Source organism: Myotis lucifugus, unplaced genomic scaffold (genome assembly GCF_000147115.1).
Source record: "Myotis lucifugus unplaced genomic scaffold, Myoluc2.0 scaffold_62, whole genome shotgun sequence".
NCBI lineage: Eukaryota > Metazoa > Chordata > Mammalia > Chiroptera > Vespertilionidae > Myotis > Myotis lucifugus.
In genome coordinates, this window is record NW_005871110.1 from 2,110,389 (window position 1) to 2,129,631 (window position 19,243).

General features: G+C 36.0%; 1 protein-coding gene across 1 annotated transcript in view; it reads right to left on the reverse strand.

Annotated features, from left to right (window-relative positions):
- RTKN2 (rhotekin 2) overlaps positions 1-19,243 on the reverse strand; it is a 63,909-nt gene that overhangs the window by 10,832 nt on the left and 33,834 nt on the right. Inside the window, exons 7-9 of the mRNA XM_006089713.3 lie at positions 16,320-16,414; positions 7,554-7,660; positions 6,507-6,638 (exon numbers count right to left, since the gene is read on the reverse strand). Of these exons, the coding sequence (XP_006089775.1) occupies positions 6,507-6,638; positions 7,554-7,660; positions 16,320-16,414 (334 nt within the window). The remainder of the gene's footprint in view (positions 1-6,506; positions 6,639-7,553; positions 7,661-16,319; positions 16,415-19,243) is intronic.

The following is a 19,243-nucleotide window of genomic DNA, read 5'->3' on the forward strand; positions in this document are numbered from 1 at the left end:
CAATGAAATCAGACATAAACTCCTACTAAAAGAAAAGGTGGTTGAAAAAAATCATTTTTTCTATATTTATAAAGGTCAGTATGAATAGTTAATAGGGTTCAGACATTAAGAGGATTAAAATAATTCAAAGAAAATCCCATGTGCTTTATAATAATTTTGCTTGCTAGGATCTATTATAAAAATAATGGTTAAAAGCAAATTCAAGACAATTTAACAAAGGTCTATCACCCCAAGTAGTGTTATTGACTTGTTTAGTAGAGATTTTATTATTCGTTAAAATGAAGTGATGCATAATATTTCAAATCAAGAAAAGACTATTGATCTCAAAGGCCCATACTTCTTTTCCATTCCACTCCCCACCCTATTGGCAATGGGTAAAACTCTGGTTAATAAATGCTTTCTACAATGTATAGGAGATTCAGTGGCTCCAGTTAAGTACCCCTTATTGAGAATGTCTTACTCAACAACATTCAAAGGAAGTTTTTTGAAGTTGAAGCAATCACTTTGAAGTAAATCATCCTTTCAAATTTGGATTGAAAAGAAGAGGGGAATAGCTTTTAGGCTTTTCTTTCCTTAATGTGACTATTTCCACAGATGGCTCCCTATGAAAATTAATGAACTGACTTAGCCTTACAGGAAATGCCATTTTAGAAGGACAAGAATTATAGTTAAAGAACAAATCCTGTGATCAAAATAACAGAACTATTACTAATATACCTTAGCAACTGCAAAATGCATGTTTTCACATAATTTTTAAAGTAGCATCAGGCAAAATTATTATTTTCTAAATCATGAGAGAAGAAAGACAATCAAAAGAAAGGAACTCTGATTTGTATTTAATATTTAACATTATTAAGCATAAAAAGATCTTAGAGCCTCAGCATTGGAAATATACCAAAAACTGAAAAAAACATCATTCTTAAAAGTTTTATTTGGTGTTTACCTGTCCTACATGTCAGGAAATGCCACGCTGACATTTATCAAAGTTCCTGTTTTAATAGCATGTATCCTTTAAACATTTCCAAAGTTAACAAAAACAATTAAAACATGGACCTTATATTTGAAAACCAAGTAATTTAAAACACGGAGTAGAAAAAAGCTGTAAGTTTACTGTAATCTTGGGGACATTCCTTTGCTATTTCTGGAGGGGTAACATCACTCCAATACATATTGCAAATATAATACCAATATGCAATACCAATTATTTACTCTGAAAACTGGCAATTTAAAGATTAAACATTTATCCTGTCTTTTCAGGAGGGACTGTAATTCATTCCTACTCGATGAGAAAAAGTCCTCAAAAAAAATACAAAGAATGCCAGCTAATATATGTACAAGGAAGGACAGTACAAGAAAACATATGCAATCTGCAAGGTCATGACTCATTTAGGCAAGGGCAATCACAAAGTATCACCTTTTACACGAGCACTTGCTAACTGTAAAGAGGAAAGCTTACCTACATACTGGGGGAGGTAGTGGTCACCACCTTAACCCAGCATTGTCAATAAGCAGACCACCTGATATCATGTGTCTCTGAGAAGGATGCTCTATAAAGTATCTGTCATATCCATGAAATATTCTTGTAAAAATATTTTTAAAGAATCTAATCAAGCCTCTGGACCTAATTTGCAATTCAGAAGAACAAAGGATACACAATATTTAAATAATCCTAGATTGAAAGTAAAAGCTAAACCAGCCGTGGGCAATAAAACTAAAAAAAATGAATAAAACTAAAAAAAAAAAAAGACCGTACCCTTTTATGTAATGATGTTTACTTTGAATTTATATTAGTTCACACAAACACTCCATCCATGCTTTTGTTCCGGCCCTCCGGTCCAGTTTAAGAACCCATTGTGGCCCTCGAGTCAAAAAGTTTGCCCACCCCTGAGCTAAACAAACACTTTGGGGACAATGGGAAAATTTGAGCATGAAATGGATATTAGATGATATAAGAAAATGACTGTTAATTTGCCTAGCTGTGATAATGGTATTGTACATATATTTCAAATGGGTCAGAAAAAATATAGATAAGAGGTTTCATAAACTTTCAGCTGTAAGATGAATAAGGTCTAAGGATCTATCTATATAAAAGCCTAAGCAACCATCACAACCAAACGGACAACCAAACAGGCTGCGTGGGATGACCAGACCGACAGGGGGGTTAGTGAGGGACGACGAAACGACTGAGCAGCAGGCTGCAAAGATGGCGGCGCCCACAGCCAATAAGGAGGGAATATGCTAATTGACTGCCATGCCCTCAAAGATGGCAGTTAGGGGCGACCTGGCTGGCAGGCAAGGGCAGTTGGGGACGATCGGCCCGGCAGGGGAGCAGTTAGGCGTTGATCAGGCTGGCAGGGGAATGGTTAGGGGGCAATCAGGCAGACGAGCGGTTGGGAGCCAATAGTCCCGGATTGTGAGAGGGATGTCCGACTGCCGGTTTAGGCCCGATCCTTGTGGGGTCCCAGATTGGAGAGGGTGCAGGCTGGGCTGAGGGGCACCCCCCCCACCCCCAGTGCACAATTTTTGTGCACCGGGCCTCTAGACTAATATAAAACATGGTGACTATTAACACTATTGTATTGCTGATAACACTGTATAATTGTAATTTGCTGAATAGAACTTCTCACCAAAAATTATTAAAAATAAAAAAACTGTAATGCAATGATTATAGCAATGATCACACAACTGTATATTTGCCAAAATTATCAAAATGTACTTTTTAAAATTGGTGAATTTTATTTTATGTGAACTCTACGACCATAAAGTTGATTAAAAATTAGATAAATGTAAAGCAGTTAGCCCCCTTTAAAAAAAAAAGGATAAAACAACTATGACAAAATGTTAACTGTTGAATCTAGGTGGTATACAAGTGAACACAAAGGTATTTTCAACTTTTCTGTAAATCTGAATAATTCTATAAATTGAGAAAAAATCTAAACTATTTTAAATAGGAGGTATAATATTATAACAGTTGTGTTTTCATAAGTTAACAAATAAATGTCTTGACCCAGTTAATATTTGACACAAGTAAACAAGGAGACTGGTGGAATTTACTGTTAAGAGTGAAGTTTTCAGGTGAATAGAAGAGTTCAAAGAAAACCTGAGGTGGAAGTAGGAACTGCAGAAAGAAAAGTTTCTGTAGAGAAAGGGCAGGAATTCACACTGGAAAAAATTAAGATGACAATATTGCAAAGCTAGAGAATGGAAGATTTTCCCATCTGTATAATCTTTGAGATTAGCAAGTACCAGTAAATGATATTAACCTTCCCAACCTTAATCTTATGTCATAGTTTAATATTACATTCCCTTTGTACTTTAGACAAAAGTCACAATGTAAGAGATATCTGTCATCAGTTCTCAGGGTCAAAGATAACCTATGCTGTTCCCAAGTCTAAGGCAAGTTTATACAAATTATTAGATTCATCATTTTCCTGTGAATTTGTAATGGTCAATTGCAGAGCCACCACTGGGATTTCTAAGTATGCTGATTTCAATCATCTTAATAATGGAGTTGATTGACTACAGAATCCTATTAGTTGCTAGGTTATCAGCTTTATTACCACAATTGAAAAAGGTCAATTCAGTCAGGCCATGTAAACATTGTTAAGCACTTTTCAGGAATTAGACCCTTGCCATCAGACAAGAAAATAAAGATATACTGCCTACAACAATAGAGGAATTCCCTTATGACTGTCCTAAATCATTGCATTGAGAGGTAGATTGAGGTTTCAGGATCAGAACCTCATTCCAGAGCTACTTTTTACTTTCAAAACTGACTCACAGTGGGTATGGAGATAGGAATAAGTCAAGTTTTGGCTTCCAAATCTAGTCCAGCAATCTATGAGGAACAGGAAACACAGCCCACAACTGTTTTGTGTTTTTTGTTTTGTTTTGTTGTTAATCCTCACCTGAGAATATTTCCTCCACTGACTTTCAGAGCGAGTGGATGGAGGGGGAGAAACAGAGGGAGAGAAACATCAATGTGAGAGAGACAGATCAATTGGTTGTCTCCTGATTGCTTCCCACACATGCCTCTACTGGGGCTGGGGATTGAGCCTGACTTTTTTTTTCTACCCATTACAGAGTGAGCTATATAATCTTCCTTATTAGCTAGACAAGTTCTATCTCCTCTGAGTATATTTCTTCACTTGAAAAATAGAAATAATATACCTATACAACAGGGCTGACTTCAGCCTTCTCTGACTATCTTAAAGAGCTGTGATAAAGTAAAATGAATACATTGAAGACTATTTTCAAATAAAACAGATGACTTTAAAAATATTTGTTTAAATTACATTTTAATTTGGTTTATTATTATCCATATTCTACTGTACAATAGATACTAAAAAAATTCATAGAATTCCATTTTTACTACCTAGCTGGCTAAACAGGTTAGACAGAAATCATCTATGTAGAACTCTTGCCAAAAATACTGAAGCTAGCTCTGGCCAGTGTGGACCAGTAGGCTGAGCATCGTCCCATGAACTGAGAGAAATTCCCATTCAGGGCACACACTCAAATTGTGGTCTCGATCCCCAGAAGTGGGTGTGTAGAAGGCAGTTGATGGATGTCTCTATCATCAATGTTTCATTCTCTCTCTCTCCCACTCCCTTCCTCTCTTTCTAGAGTTAATAAAAACATATTTTAAATAACATAACCTAAATCTAGTGAAATAATTAGTCAAATAATTAGTCAAATGCAAATTTGGGGACTTGCCTGGATTTTTCAAAAATGTCAATGTAATGAAAGACAAAAAGAAAGAAAAAAAAGGCAGCAAGGGCACAATTTTAGATGAAAAGGTAACAAACAAAATACATGGTGACCAGATGCAATTTGTGATCTTTGATGGGGTCTTGGATAAAACAATAAATAAAAATTAGAAAGAACATTTTGAAGATGATTGGGGCAATTTGCTCTGTATATTAGATAATAGTATTTTATCAACAATAATTGTCTTGAGTGTGCTAATAATATTATTGTTATTAAGGAAATGTCCTTGTTTTTAGGAGGAACACACTGAAATATTCTAGGGAAAAAATGTTATGCTTTTTGCTACTTACATTGAAATGGTTCAGAAAAAAATTTAAACTATTTATAGAGAAAGCAAATGTGGCAAAATGTTAACAATAGATAAAGAATCTAAGTGAAGGGTACACAGGTGTTCATTATTCTATTCTTTCAACTTTTCTGTATATCTGAATATTTGGAATTTTCAGAAGACTAATAAGGTGGAGGAAAGTGAATGCTGCTTAAACAAAACAAAAGGTTGGCAAATAATAAAAAATTATATCAAGCTTCTAATAATAAAATTGTACTTTCATAAACCTAATTTTCTAAACCAAAAATAAATTCACTATGTTGTTATATTGAGGTATATTATTTAATAGCATCACCAATCTTTCCAATACACAAAACAGACATATTAAGTGGACTTAATTATACAAGGATTTCCTTTAAGTGAAAAGCAGTGTAAGTTCTAAAAGCAGGATAGAAACAGACCATATGTTATTATTGGAAAAGATCATAGAAATTAAATCAAGTCTTTATAAATTAGCAAACCAGTATCTACATGTTTTTCAGGACATACCACTTCACATTTTCCTCCAAAAGAAAATTTAAAAACAAGTAAAATATGCAGAGTTAAAAGCTGGGATGGCTCATATTTTATCATATATTTCAATTCAACCACTCCAAAGGCAAGCAAATTAAAACAACTAGAAAGAATTAAGTAGTCTTTAGAAAGAAAAGCTGACATTCTGCTCTAGAAATGCCATTATACTATTCTCTAGAAGGAATGTTAAAAAGGGGGGGAGGAACCTCCAATAAACACTAAACTAAGATGATGGATGAAGATAAATTTAAGATAAGTCTGGCTTATTGTGGAAAGTTTTCCTATAGATTTATGGATAAAAATTTTGTTAGTAAATTTTAATCATCTTTGTATCAAACCTGTGTGTGTGTGTGTGTGTGTGTGTGTGTGTGTGTGTTTGACAGATTCTCTAGGTGGTGTAGTACTACTTCTTAAATGCAGTGTAAGCATTCATGTATTCTAAATGAACTGTCAGGCTTTCCTGTTCTGACAGAAGGCTGGACAACTGCCCATCAATCCCACTCTGAAATGTCTTTTTATGGATTCATTTAAATATTAACTAGAGAGATTATCACTGTAACATGAGCTAACAATTTATGTTTATATAATCTCTTAATTAAATAAATTCCTGGAAAATTTTAAAATCCTGTTAATGTGGAATTATATTCTCTGCTTTAAAACCTATTTACTGGTATAGATTTCCAATAACTATGTTTTTTAAGGAAATATACAGCAATTCCTTTACTGAATTAGCTCTATAATGGAAAGAAAAATAAGATTAATTCCCTTTATGAACTAACCTATTTTTAGCAGTACTTCCCTTTTCTTTATAAGATGGCAACAATTTAAACTGTATGGAAATGGACAAACTTCATTAAATGTTATATTTTTATTTTTAAAATAGCATTTTATTTACCTTGTTAATGGGCACTACCAAAGCTGGTTCCACTTTAGCTTCAATTTCTTCTGGAGTGTAAAAACAATAGAGTTTACCTCCTCTTAAAACACAATATAACCTTCTCCAACTAATCAGACCTTCTAACATTTGCTGGAAAAAAAAAATCAAGAAAGAATCAACCTTAAAACATAATTCATCATCTTAACTCTAAATTCAACAAAATACTTAAATTATCAAAGTTAAATTAGTTTTTTAAAATTTTTAAATGTGATAGTTACCCATTAATTTACTATATAATGAGTTAACAGCCCAGAACCGAAGAGTAGCTTAACATTAGAAAATAAAGGTCTGGAATTCTCAAAAGCATTAAATAAGCAAAATGGAGGTAATAATTACCACGTAACATTTACACACATAAAATCATAAATCAATGAAGTTTTTAAAAAGCCCGTCTTAAAAATGAGTCTTAAGAATTCCACAGCAATTCATCGACTCAGGAAAGTTATAAAAATAACTTGGTATTAAAAATATAATTTTCCCTTACTGTTCTTAGAGCACTGGAAAATGTTGACGACCCTGTAAGAATGCAAATTTTCTTTCCTCTTAATGGAATCTTTTAGAAAACACTATTGATTCATTGGAGCCCATAATTAATTATTTACTGAATATAAATAACTATGGTTATAAATAAATCAGGAGTAGATGGCACAGAGGCCGCTTTGGAAGCTCAGAGGCCTACACTGTGCCAAAAGCTGTCTGCCAGAAAGGCCTTATGAGAAAGGTGCTGAGCAGTCCTCATCCGTTTCCACAAGGAGTCCTCTGTTGCTGATTATCCTGTTACTGCAATTCATGAAGCAGAGGAACCTGGAGAGGTAGCTCCTTAGCCATCCAAATTGCATTAGACCCTCCCTGCTCATCCCCAGGTCTCCCCTCCCAATTCCCCAGACTATGTCAAATGAGAAAACTGTTGTTTTTAAAAGAAGACTCTAAAAAATACTTCTCAATATTAGGATTAAGATCTAAATTGGAGCTATAATTACTGTCGAATAGTTAAAATCCTCTAACCTGCTGATTAAGAAATCCTGCAAATGCATCCTCAGCCATACAAGCTGGCTGGGCAACTAATCGGCAGCACATGTTGCCAAATAAGGGCAGCCAAAACGAAGATTCCTCTATTTAAAAAAGGAGGAAAAAGTCAAGTTACAAATATCTGTTTAAAGTCATTACACATATTCTTCTTTTTACAATTTTTTTTGGCTTAACATAAGAACATCCTACTCAAATACAAGTACCATCTTTAATGACAAAATCAAATAAGAGATGATATTAAGCTAATAGTTTATAGCATGCTATCACCTGGAATAGACTGGGAACTTTTAGTCTCTTGAGCTCTTGTTTGATCTTAAAGGAATTAATCAGCAGAGGTAGTTCAGGGCATATAAGTAAACTCATTTAATATAAAAAAATCTAATAAAGTAATTTTTGTATGTCAAATTCTATTTTTTCTGACTTTCATTATAATAATTACCAAAGTGATCTTCTGAATAAAACATTTCAGAGCACAACTTTAAGATAATAATTTAATAAACCTTTTTGCCTTTTCTCTCCCTCTCCCCCCACCCCCTGCCCACCCGCCCTTACAATTCAGCTTTGAGCCATTAGGTGGAGTTCACCAAGTTGGGCATCTGTGCTGGGGTTGGGGGGTGAAGCTGTGGTGTGCCACAGCTGGGTGCCAGAGGACAGGGAGGCTGAGTAAGAGAGCTGAGGACGGATCACATGGAGCAGAGCCTAGAGGTCAAAGGAGATCTCTGCTCAGGGGATGCCCTGGTGTAGGGAGTCAGGCCTGAGTAGAGTGAGAAGGGTATCAGAATCTAAGTAGAGTAAGACAAGTGTGTATATTTGGGGGATGGCCCAGCTATGGGAGTCAGAGTCTGAAGAAGCAATCCACACATTCAATGACCAGAACAGCGTGTCAGAACTCAGTAAGAAGGGCATCCAAGCAGAGGGACAGCTGTGCATGGGTGTCAGAGTACAGGTGCTGAAAAGGGTGTCCACATGGGAAGAAGGTGAGAGCAACCAGGCATAGGGAGTTAAAGCCTGAGCGGGAGAGTGTCACATGGGCAAGGGGCTGCCCCAAGAAGAAGAAGTAAAGAAGATGGGGAAATGGTTGCTTTCAGGGAGACTGATGAAAGAAGAAAAAAACCTTAAAGATAATAGAAAACAGGTTTCTCACTGTGAAAGGACTTAAAATATGTGGAATAAACTCTCTGTGATGTTGGATTAGAACTGGATGTACTGGTGTGAAATGGTTTTCAACACATAGAGATTAAGAAATACATGGCAAAATATATATGCATGTATGTAGCTTTGTCCAGTGAGGGGAGCTAGGAAAAGCAACACTCTAATCGTGGTGAATATACCTAGAGCCCAGGTCATGTCTTCTAAATATTATGTCCATTAAAAAGAATCAGCATTCCTTGGAGAAATGGCTGATTCCAGGGCTGGGGCAGGGAAAGTACATGATGAGTCTGAAATATCTTATTATGCCATAAAACAAGGGAGTTCTTAGTAATGATGAAGACCTGTCAAAAAACACAAAAGCCATCTTTAATGTGCTCCCATTGGCCAAACTGGAGACAATTTGAACCTGAAAATAAACAATAATATTAACAGATTATGATGCATTGAACAAAACAGAGAAACCTGAGTCCATATTGCTATAAAAACATCAATGAATAAATTGAAGGTCCAATAAGAAATAACATACAGTGTTTCAATGTACCCCCTTCTCACACACACAATATGTATTTATTACAAAAGGGGAAACAAAAAAGTAACTTTACAATAGAAAAGCTTGGTAGACACCACCTTAATTAAGCAATTAAAGTGAACATCATCAGTAATTGGATGAATCAAATTATATTCCACCTAATGGATGCATTGAACACAGCATCAGTTCTGTGATATTTCTGCCAAAAATGAATATCCAGAATCTTATCCCAAGAAAACATCAGACAAATACAAACTGAAGGACCTTCTACAAAATAACTATGGCGTGTAAAAGTGTTAAGGTTATAAAAGCCAAGGAAAGACTAAAGAACTGGTCCACACTGAAAGAAACAAAGGAAGCATGATAATTAAAGGCAGTTTGTGATTCTGTACTGGATCCTTTTGTCATAAGGAACATTACTGGGACAATAAGCAACACCTGGAGTCTGAGAATTAAATGGCAGTAATGTATTATTAATTTCCTGATCTGGGTGGTGCAGTTGATATAGCCGGATGTCCTCTTAGTGGGAAATACATATTAGCATATTTGGGGGTAATGGAGCACCATGTAAGCATCTTGCTCTCATATATTTTTTTTGGGGGGGGGGTGTAAAAAGATCTTGACATTCAATTTGTAACTTTTCCATAAGTTTTGCAAATGATTAAAAAAAGTTCTTTCAAAAAACATTAAGATATCCCTTCAGTGTGTGTACAGGTAGGTATAAAGCCTTCAAATCTATATGGAAGGACAGCATTGCATGATTTATTCTGTTTATCAGGTATAAATAAAAATCCAGCATACGGTGCCTTATCCACACAAAAATGATTTTTCAAGTTTTCACTGACCCCTGTTGGTAGTACCTATAAAATAGCTAGCCATTGGCTTTTACTGTTATTGCCCCAAATGTCTTACTAACCCTGGAAAAAAAATATTTTTAATAAAAATACAATTAATATATAGATGCAACGTAGCCAAAGTTTCATACATCAGTTAAATGAAAAAGACAAGCCTAAAATGATTAGTACAAAGTAAAACAAGAGGTTTTTTTATTAACTTACCTACTCAACATTCTATTATAGAATAGCACACAACGAATTGTCTGAGACTATTCAAATCTTTTTTATTAATACCTCATTAAAGATGTTATCTTTCAGAAATAAAGGGTTTAACCTGGGAGAAATAAATGCATAAATACAATACAGGAAATGGTCCCCAAATAAATAAATAAATAAATTTATAAGTAAATAAATAAGAATCTTTTTTCCTAAAATAGGCAGGAAATGAAATAAAAATTCTATAATTGTATCTGAGTAACACATCTGAAATTAACTTTGTGATTTATAAATTTAAAGTTTAAAAGGAAATTTCTTTATATAAGTAATCCAAGATTCATTAATAATTAAACTTCTAAATATCTGTAAGCTACTTGTTTTTAAATTAGGATGCACTTCCTAAAAAAGTAGAATCATAAATGATTATTAGGTTTTCAAACCAGTTCATAAAGTTTGTTCAATCAGTAATGTACTGGACCCTAAATACCACTGTAACAATGTGTTTCTCTGATAGAATAAGTTCAGATTTCATGGGCCACCAAGAAGAATAATTTCTTCCTGACTGCAGTCCTTAAAAAGAGAGATTGGATGTAGAATCGTTGCGACATACCCTGCAATCGGGTTTCTTTTCAGCTCAGGAGCACTGTGGAATAAAATGTAGTCACAGCTTCTTTCTACATCAGACAAGAAATATGGCATCTTGCTAATCATTTAATCTATCTCAGTATCAATTTCTCATTAAAGAAATACTACCAATCTTAAGTAGGAAGGTGGTGAAAATCAAATAAAATAATGTGTTAATGACATCTATCACTGTGTCTCGCACATAATAGACGCTTCTCATCATTTCATATCTAGGGTAGTCTCACTCCCCACACCATATCCTTTCCATTTCTCAATGCTGTCTCTCAGTCCTTACGCAACCATTTAATCAAAATACTTAATTCTTGTTTTCTAGCCAAGGGAGGTATTAGGACACAATATAATGAAACAGGAAGTGAGAGCAGTTTGACTTTTCATTACTAAAAGATTTTATCTAATTCATCTGTACTTTCAAATGGGGAACAAAATGGAGTTTAAAAATGACAGCAACAACAAAAACAATACACAGGCAAGAAAAAGAATCCAGATAACATCTCAGTTCTATGTGAGTCAATCTGCACAATGTGGTTTCACAGTTTCACAAAAAGTATAAAAATTTCTTGATGACAAATATAAACCTCAAGATATCATTTTGGCTTTTCCCTTCAACTAGCAAGAATAAAGTTGAGTTATAAATTTCAAAAATCTTGTATTTCCTTTTAATTTTATAGTTTTGGAAGATATTAACATAACTTTAGGAAAACCCCACTATATTAACATACTTATATTCATGAAAAAAATAGGTGGCTTTTTTTTCATTTTAATTATAAAATTTAATTTCAAGGTTTTAATTTAAACACAGTTCTAGGAATATACCTATTACATAAAGAGCTAGGCATAGAGGTTATTGTTTCTTAAATTGTTTTCCAGGGGAACCCACAAGTTCCAAAGTCAGTAGTTTGGGGTGTTAGTGTTTTAAGCATAGGTCTTCTCACAGTCTTTAATATGCTAATCTATTGTGTACCCACACAGTTCCCATGCTTATTTGCACATGAGCATTTTATTACAGGAGAATCTAGTAGTATCTTATAGAACATTGAAGACAATTGGGGAATTATTGCTAAAAGCGGTGCCTCCTTTATGAATTTTATTCCTTCTCACAACTTTTCAGATGATTTGGTTGAAAGAATGGGGCCTTTCAACATCAAGTCCATTATTCACATATTGGTAGTATTTTGAGTCTATAGTTGCTTTAGCAGGAATCATGCCTGATCAGAAAGCATAGCAGAAAGAGCACAGCTTGTCCGGGGTTATTTAAAGTCTAGCTCAACCACTTGCTAGCTGTATGATTTAGTATGTTACGGTCTCTAAACTGTACTTTACTAATCTGTAAACTGTAAACGATAACAAAATAAGGAACTTGCGAAGGTCACAGAACTAGCCAGTGGTGGAAATAGAATATGAATCCAAGGCTGACAGCCACATTATTAACCACTTTATTGCAATGTTTCTTTATAAGACAGCTCACAGTGACTAAGAATAAAAACTGCTTTAAAAGTGCTTGTTTGCTTATTTATTTATTTCTGTTTATTGTGGTAAGAACATGTAACAGGAGATCAACCCTCTTAGATTTTTAAGTGTACAGTGCAGTCCTGTTCACAGTAGGCACTGTGTTGTAAGCAGGTCTCTAGAACGTATTCATCTTGTGTAACTGAAACTTCATACCCCTTGACTAGCAACGCCCCATCTCTCCTCCCCCAGCCTCTAGTAACTGCCATGCTACCTCTGCTTCTATGAGTTTGACTATTTTAGATACCATATTCAGTGTAGTCATGCAGTATTTGTCCTTCTATGACTGGCTATTTCAGTTATTACTAGAGGCCTGGTGCACGAAATTCGTGCACAGGTAGGGTCCCTAAGCCTGGCCGGTGATCAGGGTCGATCGGGGCCTTCCGGCTGCCAGCTGGAGCCTCCCTTCCCCGGCTGCCGGACAGGGCCTTCTTTCATTCCGCACCACCCCCTGATGGTCAGCACACATCATAGCAAGCAATCAAACTCAGTTTCCCGGTAGAATTCCCAAGGGGACACTTTGCATATTAGGCTTTTATATATATAGATGTACTCAAAGTTCACTCATGTTGTCACATACTGTAGAATCCCCTTCTTTTTGAAGGCTGAATAGTATACCATAGAGCAGTGTCTGGTACAACAAATTTCATTTGTCAAATTTTCTGATTAAGCTGATAATTCTAATACTATTGCAGACTTCAGGTTTTGAGTGACAGAAGGCTAGACAGTTCAGACCAATACTCATACTGAAAACTACTGAAAATGCTGAATTAACTATAGTTTAAAAATGTTTTCCCATAAGAATATAAGAAATTACCAGTACAAATCAAATAAGTAAGAACCAGTGAGGTGAGTACAGAAGCTGTTTGTCCTGATAGCATTTGCCAATCCCAGCAAATCTGAAATTATGATTTAATGATTCTGCATGATGAGGGAAGCAAAACAAATCTGCTTCCTGATTTCTGAACAACTGAAACAGTTTAATGCGAGATTTTCCTCATACTAAGCTAATGTCCATAAAGAATCACCAATAGAATACTAGTAAGCCAGAAGCAAACCAACCTTGCTGCCCAGAATTCCCATTGCCTGGAGGTGGGGATGGGAGGGCACACAGAAACTCAGACATGGTCTTTCCAAAAGCAGCATATATAGATTCTATACTATGTCGTAGTGAAACTTAGAAAAACCAAGACTAAGAGAAAATAGAAAGTTAGCTTCACAGAAGTGACTCACTGACAAATGATTTTCAACAGTTAATAAAAGAAGCCATAAGATAGTGGAATTATGTCTATAACACAAAAAACAAAACAAAACAAAAAAACCCTTCACGTAAAAACAAAGAACCAAGAAATATGACACAAGCAGAACATACAAAAAGAAATTCTAAATTATCTTTCAAGCAGAAGGAAAATTATCCCAGATGTAAGGTTTAAAAGTAGTCCACAGAAACATGTAGTAGGCAAATCTAAATAAACATTAAGTGCATAAAACATCTCGTGAAATTTAAAAATCAAACAGAATTAAAATATATAACAATAGCACACAAGTCAGAGAAATGGAATTTAACTGTTCTAGAGTCCTTGCATTGTCCGAGGGAAAAGTAAAACTATCTTTTAATTTTACACTTTATAAGTCTCCTATATAATAAAGAGCTAATATGCAAATGGTTGTCATGCTGTCATGCCAAAATGGCTCAGACACTCAACACTGGGGAGAGAGAAATGGGGACCAGCCAGGCTGCGGCCCAGGAGAGGGACAAGTCACACGCCCCGTGGTCCCATGTGCCAGCGGCTGCGCCTGCGGCCTGGGAGAGAGACAAGCCACGCGCCCCACAGTCCTGGGTGCCAGCAGCTGGGGCTGCGGCCCGGGAGAGGGACAAGCCACATGCCCTGTGGTCCCGGGAGCCAGCGCCTGCAGCTGAGGCTGGCCCAGGCGAAGCCGGCCTAGGACCTGGGTTCCTGCGGCCGGCCAGAGGGAGGGAAGCCTGGGTCCTGAGTGCCTGCGCCCAGCCGGAGGAGGGAATCCTGGATCCTAGTTGTGGGTGAGGCAGAGGCGGTTAGGGGCGATCAGGCAGGCGAGCGGTTAGGAGCCAGTGGTCCTGGATTGCGAGAGGTAGTCTGACATCTCCCGAGGGGTCCCGGATTGGAGAAGGTGCAGGCCGGGCTGAGGGACCCCAATTCGTGCAAGGGCCTCTAGTTATTAATATTTCTAGAAGTAATTTCTAAAAGATGAGAAAAAAGAATTATAGCTTTGCCCTAACCGGTTTGGCTCAGTGGATAGAGCGTCAGCCTGCGGACTGAAGGGTCCCGGGTGCGATTCCGGTCAAGGGCATGTACGTTGGTTGCGGGCACATCCCCAGTAGGAGGTGTGCAGGAGGCAGCTGATCAATGTTTCTCTCTCATCGATGTTTCTAACTCTCTATCCCTCTCCCTTCCTCTCTGTAAAAAATCAATAAAATATATTTAAAAAAAAGAATTATAGCTTCAATTAGACAAGGGAAAACTGAAATGATGAAACTATTGGTCCTTTAGAAGGCAAGACAGAACAGAAAAAACACAGGATATGATGGCAGATTTAAACCCAAATATTTAATACTAGAGGCCCGGTGCACGAGATTAGTGCACTGAGCGGGTGGGTGGGTGGGTGGGTGGGTGGGTGGGTGTGTGTGTGTGTGTGTGTGTCCCTCAGCCCGGCCTATGCCCTCTCACAATCGGTCTCACAATCGGGGACCCCTCGGGGAAACAGGGAGCAGGCCTAAGCCAGCAGTCAGACATCTCTCTTGCAGTCTGGGGCTCTCGCAGTCAGGACCCCTTGCTCATTACCGCCCACCTGCAGCAGAGGCAGGAGAGGCTCCCACCACCGCCGCTGTGCTCGCCAGCTGTGAACCCAGCTTCTGGCTGAGCGGCACTCCCTCTGTGGGAGCAGACTGACCACCATGGGGCAGCTCCTGCATTGAGTGTCTGCCCCCTGGTGGTCAGTGCACGTCATAGTGACTGGTCATTCCACCATTCAGTCTATTAGCATATTAGCCTTTTATTATACAGGATAATGTGGATTATAGACTATTTAGTATTAGAAGCAAAATGACTAAATGCTCCAGTAAAAAAATACCCATAAATATTGTCAAATTGGATAAAAATTAAAATCTAATATATAATCCTGCTAGAAGAAGCATTCTAAAACATAAAAATAGGTACAGTTTGAGGTAAAAGAGTGGAATAAAATACACAATTAAAAATTGTGTGAATCAAATATCAAAGGCTCAAATTATATAAAGCAAAAATAGACATAACTAAGAGAACTAGAAAAATCCACAATCATAGTAGATTTTATTATACCTCTCACAATAGTATATAACATGTAAACTATAATAATTACTTCTACATATTGCTACATATTTCTTTTGGATAAACTACAACTACCAATATCATCCAGAGAGAAAAGGGTTAAGATTAATTTAGCCCTACCTTTTCTTATATCCTCTGCTATCAACAGAAGGGTTGGCTTCCTCAATTTCAAATTTAAAAATAAGATAGGTCTCTTATTGCCAACTAGAAGGTGGTGAACTCATCAATTTCAAGTCAAAGACAAGGATTCAGAATATACAAAATCTTTCTATTCTGACTAAGCTAGCCTCACAAACAAATCTCTGGCAAATAGCATGGAGAGAGGAAAATAAACTGTTCACTTTTGGGGAAAAGGGATGGACATATTTGGAAAACCCACAGAATCACTCATGCCTACATTATTTAAGCCAATATCCACTCCAGGAGAACATCTTAAAATTAGAAGTTATTACTCTCACCACATATATATCAACATAACATATGTAATAAGTAAAATATAGACTGTACTTACCATTTCCATTAATAGACAGATTATGGGTCTTGAAATTGTCCTCAGCATTTTCCAAGGTCAGTGTAGCATGAGCTAGCAAATTATACTTTGCACCACTGAAAGCGAGGAGGAGACATGTTTTCAGTACTCTAGTATAATTCCTACTGCATAAAATATTTAGATGTTCAAAAACAACAAAAAATAAACCTGACTAAAAAATGGGCAAAGGACTTGAATAGACATTTCTCTAAAAAGAGATATGATGGCCAATAAAGACATGAAAAGATGCTCAAGACCACTAGTGATCAGGAAAATGCAAACCAAAACTTCAATGAGATAACACTTCAAAGCCACTAGGATAGCTATTGCTAAAAAAAAATAACAACAACGAAAAATAGAAAATAACAAATGTTGGCCAGAATGTAGACAAATTGGAACCTTTGTACAGTGGTGATGGTAATATAAAATGGTGTAACCATTATGGAAGACAGTATCATGGTTCCTCAAGAGATATAGAATTACCATATAATTCAACAATTCTACTTGTGGTATATACCCCAAAGAACTGAAAGTAGAGACTCCAATAGATAGATGTAAACCCATGAAAAAGCAGCCAAATAGTGGAAGAAGCCCAAGTGTCCATTCAAGGGTGAATGGATAAACAAATGTATATACATGCAATATAAAATTATTCGGCCTTAAAAAGGAAGACAATTCTAAGACAGACTACAGCATGGATGAAATGCAAAGACATTATGTTGAGTGAAATAAATCAGTCACGAAGGACAAATACTGTATGATTCCACTTATATGAGGTAGCTAGAAAAGTTAAATTCAGAGGCAGAAAGTAGATTTCCAGGGGCTGAGTGGAGGGAGAAGCAGGGTGCTATTGTTCAATGGTACAGAGTTTTAGTTTAGGAAAATAAAGAAGTTCTGGAGATGAATGGTGGTGATGGTTGCACAACATTGTGTATATACTTAATGCCATTGATTTATATACTTAAAAATGGTTAAAATTGTACATTTTATTTTATGTATTTTTACCAAAATGAAAAAAACACACATTTAGATGTTATGAATGACAGGCTAAAGTTAACATAAATGATTAATCCTCTTTACCTCTTTATGCTATTTTATCATAAGAAAACCTGAAAATTATTTGGTTTACTTTACAAATGTTTCTTCAGAAGGATCTCTATTCATTCAAAAATATTAACTGAACACTGAATATTTGCCAACTCTTACGTAAGGTGACGATAAACAAGACTCAATATTATATTCTGATGCAGAAGGGGGGGAAGTAGAGGGGTAAATCAAATATTGGCATTTGAAAGCTATAATGCAACTCTTTTTTGTTTTTTGAAAGAAACAAAAGGTATGAGAATACTGAGGAGCTATGCTAGATAGGGGAATTTGGAAAAGATTCTCTGAAGAGCTAACAGTTATGAATAAAAGGATGGAGACAAGCAAAGAATGCAGAAAAGCATTCTAAACATAGAGGACAGCGTGTGCAAAGAGAGGCTGAAAAAACATGAGTGTGACTGAAGCACAGCGAGCAGGTGGCAAACATGGTACAACATGGGGTTAGAACTACAGGCAGGGGTTAGCTCACCTAAGGCTGTGAGCCTTGGAAGAAGGGTGGGTTTAATTCTAAGTGTAATGGGAAGTCATTGGAGAAGGTTAATAAGAAGGGTAGTGATGGAATCTGACTCATATTTATTTCTTGGGGAAGAAATAAATCTCCTTCTGGTTTATCAACTTTAAATATTTGGAATTTTTATCTATAGTATCAGGAAATGGGGGATTTCATTACTGATCCTATTTTTTCATTATGTTAAAGTAGCGCTATTGCCAAGGCATCTGAAATTTTTGATGATACATTTCATATCCTGACACTCTGTGGTGATAAAAAATGAATTTTTGTTTCAAATAATTGTATTTTCTGTGTTAGCAATTTACATTTAAGACTTTTCATGACTTTTTAATTTTCCAAAATAAAACATTCAAAACATTAAGGAGCATGTTGTTAAAAAGAAAAAGAGGACAGGTAGATGGATAGACAGAAATATAGATGAACTTTGGAGAAAAAGAGAGAAGTCTGAAGGAAATTTTTATTAATTGTGCCAGGTTATATGTTCCAGAAACCTTCTTTGTCTCTTACTAAATCTTTAATAAAATCTCTATTACAAAGAAAAATTTGTATACATGTAGTAAGTATGCAATGCATGTGCTTCGTTAGTAAATAATGCTATACCCCACAGAATGTTACTCACTTTGAGAACACCTCGTTTTTTGTTTTTCCAGTTATATTGAGAAATAACTGACATACATTGCTGTATAAAGCATACAGCATGATAAGTTAGTTTATCTTGATCTTAATATGCAACCATCATAAACCAGAGATATCTGTTTCCTGTCTCCAAAACTTTTTTTTAACAAAACAATGCATGAGTAAAGTTCAAGTTACATTCTGAATATAGTAACTGGTATAATGTCAGACTCATATGCACAATTTTGGAAAAGTTCATTAAGTATCAACAAATCTCCACTGTTGCTAGAGCTAAGAGGCACCAGCCGTATACTCAAAGAGTGGCCATTCTCTCCTGATTTTACCCTGAACAAATATCTACAGTGCCTTTCATAATTAGCTCTTATTTTTCCCTAGTGTTAGACAATGAGTCCCCCGGCCCCCCTAGCCCCATTCGAAAAAAAAAAAAGGTTTAAGGAAGTATTAAAGAAAACTGTGGATAAAACAATAAAGCAATTGAGAATGGCAATTACAATGAAAAAGCAAATATTACTACACACAAACTGACTATAAACAATCATATTAGCTGTTTGGTGATCAGGGTGCATGTAATATTTTAAGAATTATTTCAACATGATAATGTCATTGATATATAGATATTATGGAACTACATTATCATTTTTCCCACTTAAAACAA